Source organism: Chelmon rostratus, chromosome 2, assembly GCF_017976325.1.
Source record: "Chelmon rostratus isolate fCheRos1 chromosome 2, fCheRos1.pri, whole genome shotgun sequence".
In the NCBI taxonomy this organism is placed as follows: domain Eukaryota; kingdom Metazoa; phylum Chordata; class Actinopteri; order Chaetodontiformes; family Chaetodontidae; genus Chelmon; species Chelmon rostratus.
This window is the reverse complement of record NC_055659.1, coordinates 11,661,352-11,679,016: the sequence shown is the minus strand read 5'-3', so window position 1 is coordinate 11,679,016 and position 17,665 is coordinate 11,661,352. Positions and strand designations below refer to the sequence as shown.

The window sequence follows — 17,665 nt, the reverse complement described above, 5'->3', positions numbered from 1 at the left end:
CCTGCTTGTTTTTCTTTCCTCTGTAGCACCACCGGGCGGGATTCGTCTCTCGCGATGTGCATCACATACCGGGCGAAGTCGTGCAATGAAACGCGCACACTACAATGCTGCCAATTCAGTGATCTTATTGGTTGTGTGTAAAATCATATTAGACGATTGTAGCCAATCTAAAACCACCAAACCCACACAGCGAAAGCTAGTTTTTTCATGCACTTAAAGCGCCAGGAGTCATGAAGAGCTGCAGCGGGTAACTTGGTGCTCATGTGTGACTGTTAATTTGCAAAAGTGCACGGCGGAGTTATCTACGAGCTTCCGTTGCCTGACTTATGTGAAGTCATCAATATTTTTACTATTCCCACGAGAAAAGACGCAACTCCTGCTCTCTCTGCAGTGCACCCCAAAAACACCACTGAGCTGTCATCAAGCCGCTGCTAGGTGAGTGTTATGTACCTCGAATGCAAAGATGAGATTTCTGCTGAATGTTTTAGTCAGAAAACTTCTTTTCTGTTGTGAAATATAACATTACTGCATGAAATGTTTTCTGCAAGATTTCTGTTGTTCAGTCACCGTCGGTATATTGATCTGCAGGGACTGTGTTTAGACTGTGAAACCATGAAACGACACTGAAATATATAATGTAGGTTTTACTTTTCAAGTTGTTAGACCATATCATTTAATCACCTGCCACATCTGACTGCAGGTCAAGAAATCTGTTATTCTCAATCACTCATTCAGTTTAATGACAGAAGCAACTTATCAGATTGTCACAAGTATTTTATTACTTTAATGATCTTTTTACCTAATTGTCACTATTTTGTACACTTATGTGAGTTGTTTATGCTTTATTTTGAAAAGTGACTTTTAGATTCATTCTAACACATTAAGGTTTGATAAAATGACAGTGCATTCATCATAGTCCATCTAATGCTGCAAATGTACTATTAAGCAACTTACAGTAGGTCTTGCTTCCATAAATAGGTCATGCATTTTGCAATTACTAGTCTCTTTTTTCCATAGCGTGTTTTTTTTCCCCCACATCATAGTGTCAAACCACATGCCACCTATGCTGTCACAACCACTGCCACAAAGGGCCAGCTTTTATAGACCCAGCACTGAAAAGAACCTACAGCCACCCTTTCCTGTTCAGCCCTCCCCCTATTTGCACACACTTTTTAACACCTAATGCACTTTGTTTTAATTTTTTTTGTAATTTGTGTACACCTAGTCCTTGAGGCGCTGATGCATCCTCACACATGTCATCACTACAGTGGTGCTGACTCCATGACCCCATTTTTGGTCATCTCTATTTCCCAGTCACTAAATGTCACACTGATAAGAATCACTAATCTCAACACTTTATATATGACAGACCTCTTTGCATGCAGAAATATTTGCACGCCACTGCAGGCTTTTAGCCCTTTGATGCTTCACGGAAAGCGCGTGGACGGGTTAACCACAGGGTGTGATTGAAAGAGTTTGACTGACGCATTGCATTTTTGGTGTTTCATAATCTTTCTTAAGTCCATGCAAAGCAGGAGATTTGCTCCCCTTTTCGCCAGCCTGTGACGACACAGGCTTGAAAGATTATTCTCCAGTTGCAACATTGACTGATTAAAAGTGCCCCGTACCATGTGCAGTATTAGCAGGGGGGTTAGAAGTTCTCTGTAATTGCTCGTGTGCTTCACTGCTGAGACAGATTGAGAGACTGAAGCGTTTCACATCCTGGTGTCAGATTATTCTGCTGCTTTCGGATATTTGAGCAAGTCTTGTGTCTGTCAGTCTCTCTTCTCTGCTTGCATGCATTCGATCAGCTGTAGAGTAAAATTATACAGTAGCAGATCACAAAGTGCAGCAAAACCTCATCTGCTCTGTACTGTAAAGACCAGGTGTCAGCCACAACACAATTCAGTCTCTTCATGCAGTCCGGTCCTGCAGAAACAGTCCTACACCGCCACATCTGACAGATGCTTTGTTGTTGTTTGTTTTTTGGTATTAATGTACAGATTTGTCTCTTCAGGTCACATTGGTCTGTTGAAGGTACTGAAGTTCTCATTACCTTGCCATCATTTTAAACTTTCTGAGAGTTCAATTTTTTTCTCAACCTTTTTTACCCCTTGACCCCATTCCTACGTCACAAAAAACTCTCATGACCCAAAACTGTCATGTGTCATGTGACATACTTTAGGAGCCTCAAACAGATTAAGTAGAAATGATGGTATATTTAAAACATATGCTTTTTTCTTGATAATGTGTCAAATATATCACTATGTACACTCAGCTGCCAGTTTATTTTGTACATCAAGTTGAAATTGATGCAGTCTAATACAGCAGCTCTGCAATAAATCCTACTTTAGAGTTAAGAGTTGTTCATGTTTTAGAGAGGTGGTCATTTTAGCGGCTCATTTTAGCGGCTGCAGATTTTAGTGCTGTTGAATTGTGCTGATTTATTCTGAGAGATTTTTCTAATGTTTTGGCCACTCTGTATAAACTAAATGTACAGCCCGATGATCTCAAGCTTGAGAAACTCAAAACTCGAGCATCATTAGAGCTCACTCTTGTACAAAAATAAATTTTTGTGTTTATGGTTTTTTCCACAAAGACATTTGGCTCAATGTGTTATTACTAATTGGCAGGGAAGTGACGTTAATGCAGATGCAATTAGAGTCCAGGATACATCGTCAGGCGATACTTGTACACTATGTGACTGGTGTCTGTCTCCTATTTACTCACTATAGTGTATTTTGTACATGCAAGCAGCTTCTCATGTCACAACTAATGTCCAGTGTAATAACGCCAACTACATTGCCATCTGTGCTCTGTTTTAATCCAGTTTAATCCTGCATTTACTTAGTATCTGCGCAATGATTTGTGCTTTCACTAGCTTGCATTATGCATAGGTACGACAGTGTGAACATCAATCCAGAAATTGAGAAGAGGATGAATATCATTGTCAAACAGGACTGAAACAGAACTCACATTTGATTATGGCCACGCTGGTTCATACACTGCCACATAATGTAAAATGAATCAATGTTTGCATTAGAGCTGAAACAAGTAATCAATAATATGATAAATGGATTGACGGAAACATCTGCAACTATTTTGATAAGCAATCAATCATTTCAGTCATTTTTCAAGCAGAAGTAGTGAAAAAGTCTGTGGTTTCAGCTTCAGCTCAAATGGGAGACTTTGCTGTTCGTCTTCATCATATATCATTGTAAACTGGCTATTTTTAGGTTTGGGACATTCGGTTAGACAAAAGAAGTTGTTTGAAGACACCGCTTCTGGCTCTCTTCAATATTTTCAGCTTTGTTTTGCATTTTGTAGACCAAATGACTCGTCTAATAAATTTCATGAAAATAATCATCACTTGCAGCCCCAGTCTGCCTACACATATCCTGTGAGTTTAAGAAAAAATGGAAGGCAAGTCATTCTTAGAAAACCAGCTGAACCAAATAGACCTGAAGGCACACAATACTCCTCTCACGTCTGACACCCCCTAACCCCTTATTATTATTTGTGTAATGTTTCTTTATTGAACAAATAACCCCTTTAACCCAGTGAAGGCATCAAAGTTGCGTCTGTGTGTGTGCCTCTTCTCTGTAGCGTTTGCCTTGGGAGATTTCGCTGCTCTTCCTTGTGCCCCGGCAGTATCGCGCCTGCTTCAGCTGTACAGAGCTGAAAGTGGGTCTTTGACTTGCCTGATAGCTTTTGACAGCTCACTCTCATCCCCGGTGGATCAATGGAGCTCAGCGCTCTTCATTAGAAACATCAATGTACCGCACATTCCCACAGGCTCAGCACCAAACCCATGAGCCCAGTCAGAGAGTGAAGGTTTGTTTTGTTATTCTCTAAAGACTGTTCTTGACTTCTGTGGAGCATTTTATTTCCTTCAATTGAAGAATATTGTGAGAATATAGCGAAAGAGGACTGTCTTGTTTGGTTGTCATTGGTTGATATTAGCAACAATATGCGCCGTGTTGGTCAAACATCACCTTCCATGTGAGTCAATCGTGATTATTGTTTAAAGATTGTTTTATGAGTAACGAATGATTTAAAAAGCTTCTTATTCTGTTTGAGTGCTGCAGACTAAAATCAATGCACTGCACAATCCATATCTTGCCAACTCCAGTCTTATATTCAGTCTTGAAATCAACATGGCTCGACATCTCCACAGTGCTACAGTCCAGTTTACAAGCGAGGCATGATCCATTCCTGTGCGTGCTGAAGTGATTAATCGATTCTTGATAATCAGTCATGGCAAACAGTCACCTGATATGAGCAGACTGGCTGCTTTTCTGTCTTGTTATGTTGTTGTAAATTGATTATCTTTAGGTTTGAGATTGTTTATTGCACAAAAAGCAATTTTTTTTACATTTTTTAGTAAACGATTAATTAAGAAACTGATGCACAGATTAATCACTAACAAAAATAATTGTTGATTCCAGCCCCAATTCTTTTGCTGTAATGTTAATAAATTCACAAGGAGCAAAATCATGTCCATTAATTATCTGAAACGTGATTTCAAAAGTAAAACCATAGGGTGACGGATATTTTATGCTGCATTTCTCATACGTAAGACAAGCTTCTTGTAGAAATAAGAAGCATTATTCATGAGCTTATTTCTCTTGCTGAAATAAGCGTATTATGATTGAACTAGAAGTATACTAGCAGTGTATTTTTCACTTCCCATTTCTTTTCCACAAAAAGCATAAAAGCTAATTAAAAATGTGATGCTTGAATTAATTCTTTCAAGAGCTTAAAATGGCCCCTGAGCAATCCTGCACTACTTTGCCTAACTGGCAAGCACTGGTCTGTCTGGTTGTTGTTTATGTTGAAGTGGGAGAAAAGGGAGTATTATTCAAGCGAACTCTCTGAAGAAGTTTGCTATGTGTCGATGCAGGCTGCAGGGTTCATTGTAAACACGAGCATTGCGTCAGCAAAGGCTTGAAATGATGGCATCACACATGTGAAATGTTGTTATGTGCAACAAGAAACAAATAGCACACATACTGGAGACACTGGAGATGGTAGTTGGTCACAGAGGTTGTTGTCACGATGATGGGAGAGAGCGTGAGCCAATGGCTGCTTTACCGTCATCATCTGCATTTTGATTGGCTCTCTGATAATTTATACAGCTCATCACTGAAAGAATCCAGCCCACCTGTTCACAAAAACACACACACGCACGCGCTTGCAGACTTGCATTCATGCACACAGAGGCAGCCAGCCGTCACACTGGGAAACACAGTGTGTGTTTCAGTGTCTCTCTCTGGTCTGATCATCAATAATGCATGGCTTTGGGAGGATGAAAGGCTGTTTTGGCTTGAGGCATGTGTCTCATATGGCGAGAGAGACATCAGCACTAGTAGTGTTAACTGTACATCCATAGACAAAGTGACTGCTCCTTCACATGGCTGTCCTCAGTAGAACTGCTCATCGGGCCAAGATTTCAGGCTAATTGTTGAAATTATTTAATCAGGAAAGCGTTTTTTCCCTTTTTATTTAGGCTTTGTAGAGTTTTTTTTTTGTTGCCTGAATTAAAGATCTAAGGATAGCGTGTGTTGTATGTTGCACATATTGTAAAACTTGACCGTCATTGCGGCCGGATTCATACTGAAGCAGCTCATTGCAAATTTCTAACAGCGTTAAATGTTAAAGGCCTTGAGTTTAAGACTTCACTTTGTGATCATTTAATCTGTTTTAGGTAGTAGTTCAGGTGAAGTCTTGTGACTCGTGCTTTGGTTTAGCATTGATTTCAGGAAAATTTCAAGGCCTTTCTGTGCTTATCGTAAGCTGTACTGCTGTGTTAAAAACTCCTGTTACTCATAATATCTGATGTGTGGACACATGATGCAACATTTCACCTCACACACTTGGCTTCACGCTGGGCCTCGAGCCGCCAGCTGAGCACACAAAACATTGGATGCATGGGAAAAATCATCATCATGCGCAGGCAGCATGGCTCGTATCACTGTCAAGACATACTAGTAGCTGTTTTGGCTGACACAGATATTAAATCAGCAGTCCTGATAACTTTAAGTGTCACACTTTTTACTTGTTTTCGTGGTGATTAAAGTCACTTAACAGCATGTATGATGTGGAGCAACTTGTTCTTCTTTCTCCTTTTCCTGTGAACCCTTTGGTTATAGACATTCATATGTAAATACAGTACAGTCTACGTGCGGATGTGTGTGTGTGTGTGTGTCTGTTTGCTATGTGTATACGGATGTGGGAGCGCACGCAGAAACCCTTTGAAGTTCCTCATTCACTCTATACTCCTCTTCCCCATGTCTCATCTCTCTTTGAAGACCATGTAGCCGCGATTATTAAAGCCGCCCTCTTTCGACTTCAAACGTATGGAATGAACATGGATATGATATGACGCCGAACTTTCCACCACCACCCTTCACTCCACTCCCGTGCTGCCGTGTGGTGGAGTTTGACAGGTCCTGCTATCTTAAACTATCTCTGCGGGAGCTGAGCTTGTCGTTTAGTGGCTTGTCTTGCAACATTGCCACTTCCTGTCATTTTGTCCGCACAGCTTGTGGTACTGTTCTTCTCTGGCGTCAGCTCAGGTGCCCTCAGATAGCCCTCAAACATGCTTCATCCCTCCGTCATGTAGCTTATTGGATGGTTATTTGCATCCACCGTCTCTCTCTCACCCTCCTGCCTCATGCTGCTAAGTGTCATGATAACATTATCCACAGGTGGTTTTGCATGCATGCCTTAGCCCATGAACCACATATTGTTTATACTTTATACTGCTTTTTCCAAAGCACGCCACGTGTGTTTACACCCATCAGCCACAACATTAAAACCACTGGTCGGTGAAGTGAAGAACACCGGTCATCTCATTACAATGCAATGTTCTGCAGAGAAAGTTAGTGTCCCGGCATTCATGTGGATGTTGCTGCACAATAAGTGCACCCCTCATTGCAGGACAGTGCGCCTCGCCACAGACAGAGAGCTCAAAGTGCCAACCTGGCCCCAGACTCCCCAGATCTCAATCAACTCATCAAGTCCGATCCATGGAGGACACCCCCAGAGACCATGTGTCCATCCCCCGATGGCTCAGAGCTAGCACATAGACAAGCGTGATTCTGTGTGTGATGTGGAAACTTGAAGCGCCCAGCACGCAAACACTGAAAACAGGCTTTTCGGTGAAGTCTGAGATATCTTTGCACAGTGGTTAAGCTATTGAAGTGAGCAGTATTTTCATATTCATATATTTTTTAATGATGGAGAAGCAGTAGACATGATTTTAAGATGTTTTAACAAAAAAAAACATAAAAACCATATCAGACACAAATCATGATTCAAAAGCAGAGTGTTTGTTATTTATGTCTTCAGGGGTTCTTTAAGATTTTAAGCAACTAAATGTTCTCTGTGATGGATTATCAATCTTAAACAAGCCTCAAGTGGATTTTCATACCATTGTGGCAAATTCCATGAAGTTGAGAAGTGAAAATTGGTGCATGCTTTGGAAAATGGTTGACTGAAACATGCAAGCCCAGCAGGAGGCCCTCTAATCCCTGGAATATTTAATCTAGTGGCCTTTCAGGATTGTTGTTTGACTGAAAATGTAGTGATTCGTTCTGGTACATTTCAAATTTAGCGAGGTATCTCCCCTGAGATGCCAAACAAGATGATGTGGCATAATGTCCTCTGCTCCACTGCTGACATTCATTTGGTGGACGTGCTTAACTGTGTGGTGGATCTCTGATGTCCAGTCGGCTCTGTGTACAGATCAATAGCTCAGTCGATAAACCTGGGCTGCTGGTCGCCTTTGTTGGGTCAGCACACAGGTCATCTCTCGATCCGTTTCTCCCGCTCGCTTTTTTTTCCTCTTTCTCAAGTTCAGATATGGTCTATTTACATGAATGGGTGATAGCCAGGTGGCACTCTCTCAGTCACTTCCCCTGTTTCTAGCTCTCAGGCAAAATGCTGGCAAAATGGGGCAAGGTCAGGTCAGGAGGGGTTCAATGAGTGGAGGCAGGATCATTTTGCTGCACAGGATTAACTGTGTGTGTGTGTGCGTGTGTGTGTGTGTGTGTGTGTGTGTGTGTGTGTGTGATTTCCTGCAGGAGGGAGCTGCTAGCTTGTGTCGGTTTTCGTGCTTTGCTCACCACCTTTTTCATAAGAGCTCAGTGTTTGCTCTCTAATCGTCGTGAGGCCAGAAGGCCTAGACTCCTCTGTTTGGGCAGGTGGGCAGTTGTTCAGATACGTTTTCAATAGTTTCTCATGCAGATTTGTTTGTTTTCAAGGGACCGAGTTGCACGCATGGATCTGATTGCAGGGTGAGCTGGCGACCTTGTTGACAGAGACGCACTCTCACTTCAGGACCATGGTGAGTCGCCCTTCCTCTCTCTCCGTCTCTCTCGCTTGCATGCACAAATTGTGTACTCTCCATTTCTTCGGCTCAGTCTGACTTGCATGCACACACAGTCCGAGCTGGAGGGAAAGCACTTGAGCAAAGGCAGACACATGAAATCGCACTCAGTTTTTTTTCCCCTCTGCCTTTTTGAAAGTTTGCTCTCATTTCTTCCTGTTTTCCTTTATTCCTTCCCTCAACGTTCACTCCTCCGTCTCTCCATGTGTGGTGTTGTTGATACCACAACATAAGCCCTGTGCCCTCAGCCCCTGGCACTAACTATCCTTGCCTCTCAGCAGCCGTGACAGGGCGCCTGCGTCTGTCTCTGACACCATATGGGCCTCTCTGTGTGTTTGAGTGTATGACGCCAGTGCCCCCTCCGCTGCCATCTGACCTGTAAATAGAAACACAGTCTGGACTCATTTCCCTTTTGTGGATCCTAACTTGTTACGATCATAATTTGCTCTTTTGATCTCAACTTGAGTCTTACTCTTTGTGCTTATTTAAGTACTTCCTGTTAATTAACATTTTAAAAAATAGCCTTTTAGATCTCTGGAGTGAATCAATCACAAGCAACTAAAATCTTGTGTCATGTGGTGAGAAAGCTCCATTCCCGACTTATCATGGCTCCCCTTTACAAGCAGCCTGAGCTGTTGCCCTGTGGGAGCGTTGTTAAAGTGCCTGAACTCTGAATAATGCAAGCAGGGACTTTAACCCCACTGTAACAGCCTAATTTGCACATGACCCGATAAAGCCTCCTGCAACTGTGTGTGACATTTGTACCTGTGCTGATGAAAGAACTGAGAAGACTCTGCAAACTCAACAAATGTTGAGGCCTACAGCGGCAGGGTATCATTCAGTTATTCTGTGCAGATCGACAGGAAAACACAAACAGGTGTGCAGCAGTATCAGAAGAGCTCTTCCTGTGTGTGCACGGAGAAGAACCTGTGATAAATCGTGGACGGCTTGTGCGAATGGGCCATGTTGTATGTTTTGGCCTTTCTTTAAATGATGTAATTCTGCTCTGCCTATCTTGATGGTAAATTACACATTACTGAAGCCATGCTGCAGGACTGTCAAGCCACAAACGGCCACTACTCTCTGCATCAAGGCTAGTCTTGGCAGTAATTAGTGCTACTCATAGAGCTGCACAGTGATCAGGTGGGACAACAGGGGCAACACAGCGTCACTGGGTGTGTTTAAGTACTGGTGAATGCAGCACAGAGTCTCTGAACTAAGATGTCAGAAAAACAAATGGCAAGTTAGAGAAGGATATGACCCAAACTGTGGTTGAACCCTGATGTGTCTCTGCAGTTTCCTGTTTTCTTGCTCGCCTTGTACTTCTGACTTTTGCCTCGTCAGTCAGTTGGGGCATTTCAAAAACCGAAGAGGCTCGCTGCACACCAGAAGACTGACATTTAATTTTTTTTGCATATATAGGAACCAACGCATTTCATGTATGCTTCATCAGGCTCACTTGCTTTAGGAGTTCTAGGAATTAACTCACAGGTGCGACACAGTTGCTTTAAACTCTTTTTTTTTAACTTTAATTTTTTTTTTACTTTTTTTAATTTGGTTTTGATCAACAACAGAAGAACATTTTCTTTTTCCAGCTGTTTCAGCTGGCAATTGTACGCTGTGCTCTTCATTAGACATGAGGGCAAGTCCTCAATGATTCTCAATTTAATATGTTTTCAAATTGTAATTTCTTTTATCCTTTTAAGTGAATACATTTTAGATTTAATTAAATTAAAGTTAAGACTTAATAATAACTGTCCACTCCAAGTTAGAATAGAATAGGTAAAGTTACAGGTGCACACATGTGTGTGCAATGTGTGTATGTGTGTAAAGAGGGAATTCAAAGTAAGAGAAACCTCATCTAATCCTAAACCATGTGCACAACAAAAACACATTCGCGCTCGCACTCACAGGTTTTTGCTGCTACAGCCTTTCTTGGTCTGGTATGACCGGTAGCTTATAAGGGTAAGATTAGAAAATTAGCCAACTTTACCTGCATAACTGCAATCAGTGCACTGACTTTATGATTCTCTTTACTTTTGCAATTACATTTTAGCGTTATTATCCTCTTGTTCATAGAAAGTTTCATCGTCTCACTTTGAATCATAAGACCATAAGCTTCACATTCATTATTGTGCACACTAATACTCACACCCAGTCTGACTTCTTGCAGATGAGTACACTTCTGTGCAGAAAACTCTTGATTCTCTCACTGATTATGGGGCATGGTTCCCTTTTGTTTCTTGCCTTTGAGATATTCATCCTACATATTTGTAAAATAAAACCGAGTAATATGAAAGAAGAGCCCTCAACAGATGTCAGTCTAGTCTACCGCATTTCGGTTTTCCTAATGTGGAAAGGTATTTATTCTGATCCATTACATTTTGATGAAGTGCCTTGGAAATGCTCCTCTGTGAGCCAGGCAGGCAGGCAGGCAGGCAGGCAGGCAGGCAGGCAGGCAGGCAGCCCCTCTGCCCATATGCTGACACACAAGGATTTTACTGTAATTCTCTGTCACGGTGGGGGTCACAGATTCATTCCTGTGCTTTAATAACGGCAGGATTATCGAGGTTCAGCCAGCTAACCCTGTCCTGCCTTTCATTGCCTTCTCATGGCTCTCAGCTTCATCCAGCTTCATCCATTCCTCCATCTCTCAGTTTCTCCATTTTTTTTTTGACTATGTGCTCTTTTTTATTTAAATATATCTCTTTTTCTTCTGTGGTTTGTCTTGTCTTGTTTGTAATTCCTCCACCCTGTGTCCCAGCCCTTACATCCTCACTAATAGCGTGCATGTCTCCATTAATTTCCTGGGATCTCTCTTGTTTGCTGCCTCTCCTCTTCTCACCCAGACTGAGATGGGTTGGGCCTGACTGTGACTGAAGCACTGTTGCTAGGTGCCCAGGGATGTTCCCCTATCTGTGTGTGTGTGTGTGTGTGGGTGGGTGGGTGGGTGCATGTACTGCGTGAGGCTGTATTGCTATGTGTCTGGCAGAAAGTTAGATGTGCTCTTATGTAAGCGGGTCTTGGCTGGGTAGAGCAGGGCTTTAGCTCGGGGATGCTGGCTCAGGTGGAGAGACGGAGACAGATGCTATTTTGGGTGCCCTGCCCTCCTTACGTCCTCAAACACATGAGTTATTCACTCACACGTGTCTGTTAGTTCTCCCGCCACGAAAGGACAATAGAGAAGTCGTGTGCTGTGGTGGTGTGAAGATATGTGCAGTGACATTTCATCCTCATTCATGTCTGTCAAGTGGAGAAAAAACAACAAAATGTATTAATCTACAGATACTGGCAATAGCAGTCAGTTATTTCTGTCTGATACTAAAGTGGTTTGTCATGTCATTGATTATCTGCACAAAATAGTTTTTGTAATCCATTAATTACTGAAGTCATATATCAACCAAAAATAACAATACACTTGTTCCAGTATCTTAGATTTGAGGATGTGCTGCTTTTTTCTTCTGAGTTTTAATTTACTGACTAAATGATGAATCAGATGATGAGAAAATGATGGAGTGGTTAATCGATAATCAAAAGAATTGTTTCAACTTCTGTCAACCTGGTACAAACTGAGCTAGCACCTTCTCCAAAGAAGGGAGAGGGAGGCAAAGCGGTCTTTATATCATCGGTCATTATAGAATTATAACACAGCCGTTACAGCTTTACACAAATAGAGCTGGGTCTTTTGTTTGTTATTTGCAAATAGGGCTGCAACTAAAGATCATTTTCATTAGTCTTTAATCAGAAAATTATTTTCTAAATTAATGAATAATAACCGGCTGGTCAGTGGTATCAATCTGCTCATCTAACCCTTCACTAGAAAGCGACAATCCAAAACCCCAAGATATAGCAGAAAAGTCAAGAAGCTGGAAGCAGTGTTGGGCGTTTTTGCGTAAAACAGACATTTTACGAAGGTCAAAGATGCAGAGAAAAAATAATGGTTTTCTAATGTTGTCACACATATCAGTGATTTTCCCCAGATTAATCCAGATTTCCATTTATAGCTCTAAAAGGATTCATGTTCTCTCCCTTTGAACCTACGCGCAGCCGGCTGGCATGTTCTCATTGTTCTCTGACAGCTTCAGTAATCCCCCCCTCTCTGCATCTCTCTGTCCATTTTTCTTCTATTTCAGAGCATGGCACTGGCCAGGCTCCAGTCTCACCTGCCCTGTGCTAACCCAACCAGTGTCAAGCATCGGCACGCTTCCAGCAAAGCTTGCTGAACAGGACTGTGTGGAGAGCCATGCTGTCTGGGACTTGGCGGCGCTCCGTGGGGCACCAGCAGTCTGCTGCACCGCCGGCGGTGGCCTCCAGGGGGATGACGGTGTGCGGGGTCCCCAGCGGCACGGTGGTCCTCGAGGCCCAGTATGACTACAACTACCGCGGGGCTGACGGACGGCAGGTCTGCATTCGGGAGGGCGAACGGTTTATTCTCCTGAAAAAGACCAACAGTGACTGGTGGCAGGTGAGAAACCGGTTCATCTTTTGTTTGTCTTGTGCCTGCGGAACCAAAGATTTTAGAAAAACATGGACATCTGCATCATCTACGGCTTTCTATTGACCAAAACCAACAACACAATTCACCTGTTGTACTTTCCCACCTCCCCTACACTACGGCTCTCAGCCTCAAGCCCATTTGTTCTCTCTGAAGACACAAATGTTTGAAAAATAAAACAAACAGGGGCGGACAATATGGATAAACTCTTCACTGAAAGAAAAGTTTGAGAGATTGAATAATCAGATGGTAGTGTTGGTTTTGGCTATGATCCCATAAAACATCCAATATCCATAAATCGGTCCTGAGCAACACTTTAGAAAAGGTGACATGAGCAGCTGGGACCATAAAGTCTTGTGGTAAAAAAATATTAACTTTTTGTGTTAAAAGAGAAGTTGTGGGTTTTGTCATTGCATCTGTTTGCATTTCCACACAGTGTTCAGGTCTCAGATGTGCTGGTTGACGCTTGGTTGAACTCAGTGGATCTACGTGGGAGAAAATAGGAAAAGCATTTGGATTTCTGTTTGCTCTTTGGCAGGTGCGGAGGATCGGGGCAGCCAGTAAAACAAAGCCACTGTACGTCCCTGCCACGTACGTGACGGAGGTGCCCATTGCACCGATGGCCTCGCCCCAGCGCCTGGTCATGTCCGCCTCGCTGAACTCCAACCTCAGGGTACTGCCAAGGGTGTCGCTCTCTCCCAGCCCAACAGCGACTCCCTATAATGAACAGCATCAAGGTAACGTGTGAGGGAACATCTGGTGTGTGTTTTCACTTGCAAAGACTGTTTAATTCTGTTATAAGAGTAGAAGGAAGGAAAATAAGTTTATCATTCACTGTGTAAAATGTGTTCCCCTTTAGTGAACAAACCCATCTACCGCTCCATGGAAAACCTCAACTCCAACAGTGCCTTTCACGGGCTGGACAACCACACCAGCATGGATGGGGGCCGCTTCCCCATCCTGCCCCTCTCTGGATTCAGCTTTACCCCCAGCTCTCCCACCTCCCCGTCGGGCCACCTCATGGTCCCTGGGTCCCCCGCAGCTTCCACGGCCCAAACAGCACCACGGAACCCCAGGGTGGTCCCCATGATCACTCGGAGCCAGAGCTCCAGCAACCTGCCTGAAAACGTTGCGGAGAACCCGTACGACGAGGTGGGCGGCGGTTTCAGCAGCCACAGGATGCCCAAGAAGTCTTGTAGCCAGTGGGATGTGGTGGGAGCTCCTGGCAAGAACCACCATCTGCAGGTTGGAAGAGGCCCACAAACCTCACACAGATGTTACTCAAACATTACTTTTCATGGGGACTCCATGTTTCTTTACAACAAAGGGCGTGATTAAAAGTAAGAAGTCACACTGACCAATAGTCCTAATGGACGAACATGTGAGAATTACACCCAGGCGGACAAATACCAGAATTTCCCTTCAATTTAGCCGAAGTTGGGCTTGTTTACATCAGCTGTGTTCGAGTAAAGCTTTAGCCCAGTAAGGTCGATGCCTTTCGCAAAGATCTGCTCCCTGTGCTCAGTTACCCCGGCAAAGTTAGGAAAAGCACTTAAATCTCCTTCGCGTTTTCTTAGAAACAAAGCGCAAACTGAGATTAAGTACTTGCACAGAAAGTTCATCTGGATTGATTAATTTCAGGAAAGGGTCAACACAACAAAGCAGATTAGTCCAACGCTTGTAAAAGTTTTTCACAAAAACTGTAACTCACAGCTTTAATGCGACCAACAATTGTTAAGAGTTATCAAACTTTGACAGGTTTAAGGGGATGCATGTTTTCAGCTGATCAGCTGCTACTTGATGCTTTCTATGATCCTAATTAGCATGAAGAATAGTGAATGAAAATAGGTCAAACGATTCCATCACATGTCGATGGCGCTGAAGGAAGTGGGATAAGATTAAATTTGACTTCCACTCATAGTCAAAATCACTAGTCTGGTGGATTTACAGCTCATTCAGTCGGAGATGCTATTTCAGGTGCAAACAAATTATTCTACTAACATAGATTTTGTAAAAAAAAAACCTGATTAAAATAAAAAAAAGACCTTGTGTGTCAGCTGAGCACAGCCGTGGCAGCAGGGGTCGTATTTGATCTACGTCGGTACTTGACCTTAATAATCCTCCTAGAGCAGCAATCAAGTTAGCATTGTCGTGACGTCAGAGCCTCCCTGTATTACATCAGAGGGGATTACACAAGGCGCTGTTGTATACTGAAGGTTATCTGTCCCTCAGCTGAGGGAAGCTCCCACAGCTAGTCTCTCCAAATAGCGTCTTGCTTCCACTGAACCATGCATGCGTTTCTTCCGACGTTGGATAGCAGTGATCTCACTGGAAATGACTGCGCTCTTGTTTCTGCGTCTCTGGTTCTCTCTTCCTCCCTGTCTGCTTCTGTACCTGTCACTCTCTCTCTCTCTCACTGGGGACCCTCACATTCGAGCCTTTAATACCAGTCAGCAGGATCATTGCAGCCACACTCAGGTCAAAACTCCCTGTGCTTCATGCAGAGAAGACACTCTCACCATACGTTTCTGTCAGCCGCAGTGATGATGACTTTGAAGTCAGCATAATCTTTGTCCTCCAGGGGGCGAAATTCCATTTGATTTTAAAGAGATAAGACTGACAATTATTATTTTCATGGCATTTTTGAGCTAATTCGTTAGTACACTACATGGCAAAAGTCTGTGGACACCTACACATTTTGTCCAGGAATAATGGTTGAGCATCCCAAAACCGCAGGTGTTAATATGCTGCTACAATCGCTTCTAGGCTTCTTTTCAAAACAATATAGGAGCCTTTCTGCAGGGATTTGCTTCTATTTAGTCCCATGAGCTGTGGTGATGTTGCCTGGCTCACAGTCAAATTCATCCTAAAGGTGCTGCATGGTAAGTAAGTTAGAAAAGTTTATTTAGTGTTGCATCTTTCACAGATGAAGATCAGGAAGTGCTTCACGAGTAAAAATAGTTAAAAAATAGGACTAAAGACCTCACTTTGTGCACAGATACAATGTCATGAAACAGGGTCTTTACCAAACTGTTGCCAAAAAGTTGGAAGCACACTATCTAGACTATCTAATATGTAATTGTTTGCTGTGACATTAAGGTTTCCCTTAATTGGAGCACACGTCCACATACCTTTGGCCAGATAGTGTTTGGCAGATAGAGACACGAAACACAGGGATAGAAAGTGAGAGAAGTGGAAAGCAATAAAGGCCCCTACAAAGAATCAAACTGGCAACATTATGAGTGTGTACATAAGACCACTAAACCACGTGGACACCCTGATGTACTCTATTATCTAAAGAATGCAAAGTTTAATGGCAGGCTTCACACCAGATGACCGAACAAAAATAAATGATCGTCACATTGAACAAAATTTACTGCAATTTACTGATCTGGTCTATTGTGTTCCCAGTCAGATGTGACTTACCATAGAAAAAGAGTGCATAAACAGTTGAGCCACACACCCACCACACCTGCAACATCTCCTCCACTCTCGAGACCCCTCCCCCCACGGAAACCAAACCTTTCAAGCAAAACGTGGGCGAGAACACAAAGTTCTCACGTCTAACCACAGTTACATATTTACACTTGGAACAGCTGCTTCTCTCTCACATATCCTACTTTTCCCAACCGTGAGCACCAAACATTAAAAACTACACTTCACACTGGTTAGCTATTACAGTAAACATGAAGAACAAACTGATCATGCTCATTGTCTGGAAACAACAGCCAGTGATGCCCTTTTCATTAGCATGTTTGTGAGTTATTTCATACTGAATAGCTATGATAAAGCTTTATAGCAAAGTTGACTAATGGACTTTTCTCACAGCAAATATTCTGACTTGTCATTGCTGGAAAGGCGTAGCTAATAACATTAATGATGCCTTCATTCTGTTCAAGTGTGCAAGTAAGCCATGCTAATGAGCCACTGTGCACAATAACAGAGCCCTGACAGTAGTACATGTAAATGGAGTGCAGCCATAATTAATATCTGCATCATTAATGTTACACCCAATTAATTCAAAATGCCTGCTGCAAGTCAGGTTTTGAGTATTTTTGAATAGAGATTTCAGCATTTTATATACAAATGTCTGCATCCACAATCAGTTTGATACAAAGTCTCATTCAAAAGGCAACTGAATGCAACCTGCTTCCACTGTGCAGGACTCTCTGAATAGTTTTTCTTCAGACACAAATGTGTGAAAGTTTGTGGAACAAATGTTTCATGTGCTTTTCTCTGTATTTACATTCACATAATTCTGCACAGTGCAAAAGTATTTACAGCAGAGTACATGACTGCTGGCAGGAATCAATGCACACTGAAATATATACAGTATGTGCCGTCCAAAATTAGTCATTCTGTGGACTGTCATTTAGATACAAATCAAGATATTAAGGATATAATTTTGAAATGATGCAGATTTTTAATCAGCTGTGACCCCTTTTGACCCTGTTGAGAGACACCTGGTTTAGACTTAACCACTGATGTGAACGGTCGGAAACAGTAGGACAGGAAGCTTAAGGTGAGCTCAGGGCTCAGTGATGCCCCCTGGAGTACACTACAGTCACATCCCTTTATGCATGTGCCTCACACACGCACATGCCTCCATACACACCACGCTCCCTCAGTCATTATCTGAAACAACTATGTGTTATGCAACAGGGATCAACCAGCTAGCCAGTCAGTCAGTTAGTGAATTATGTCCCAGCTATATTTCGTGGAAAGATGATCTTCCATGCATATCTTTTCAATTAATTTCACTGGATTTGTAGATGTCC

The 17,665-nt window shown here is 42.7% G+C and overlaps 1 protein-coding gene across 6 annotated transcripts in view; it reads left to right on the top strand.

Moving 5' to 3' along the window:
• The first annotated feature begins 220 nt into the window (after positions 1–220).
• The window catches only part of arhgap9 (Rho GTPase activating protein 9), a 40,770-nt gene continuing 23,325 nt past the window's right edge, over positions 221–17,665 (top strand). For all 6 annotated transcript variants that reach the window (XM_041946544.1, XM_041946511.1, XM_041946536.1 and 3 more), the window contains exons 1-5: positions 221–435; positions 8,268–8,350; positions 12,526–12,857; positions 13,426–13,624; positions 13,747–14,132. In XM_041946544.1, the coding sequence (XP_041802478.1) occupies positions 12,636–12,857; positions 13,426–13,624; positions 13,747–14,132 (807 nt within the window). In that variant the 5' untranslated portion in view covers positions 221–435; positions 8,268–8,350; positions 12,526–12,635. The remainder of the gene's footprint in view (positions 436–8,267; positions 8,351–12,525; positions 12,858–13,425; positions 13,625–13,746; positions 14,133–17,665) is intronic.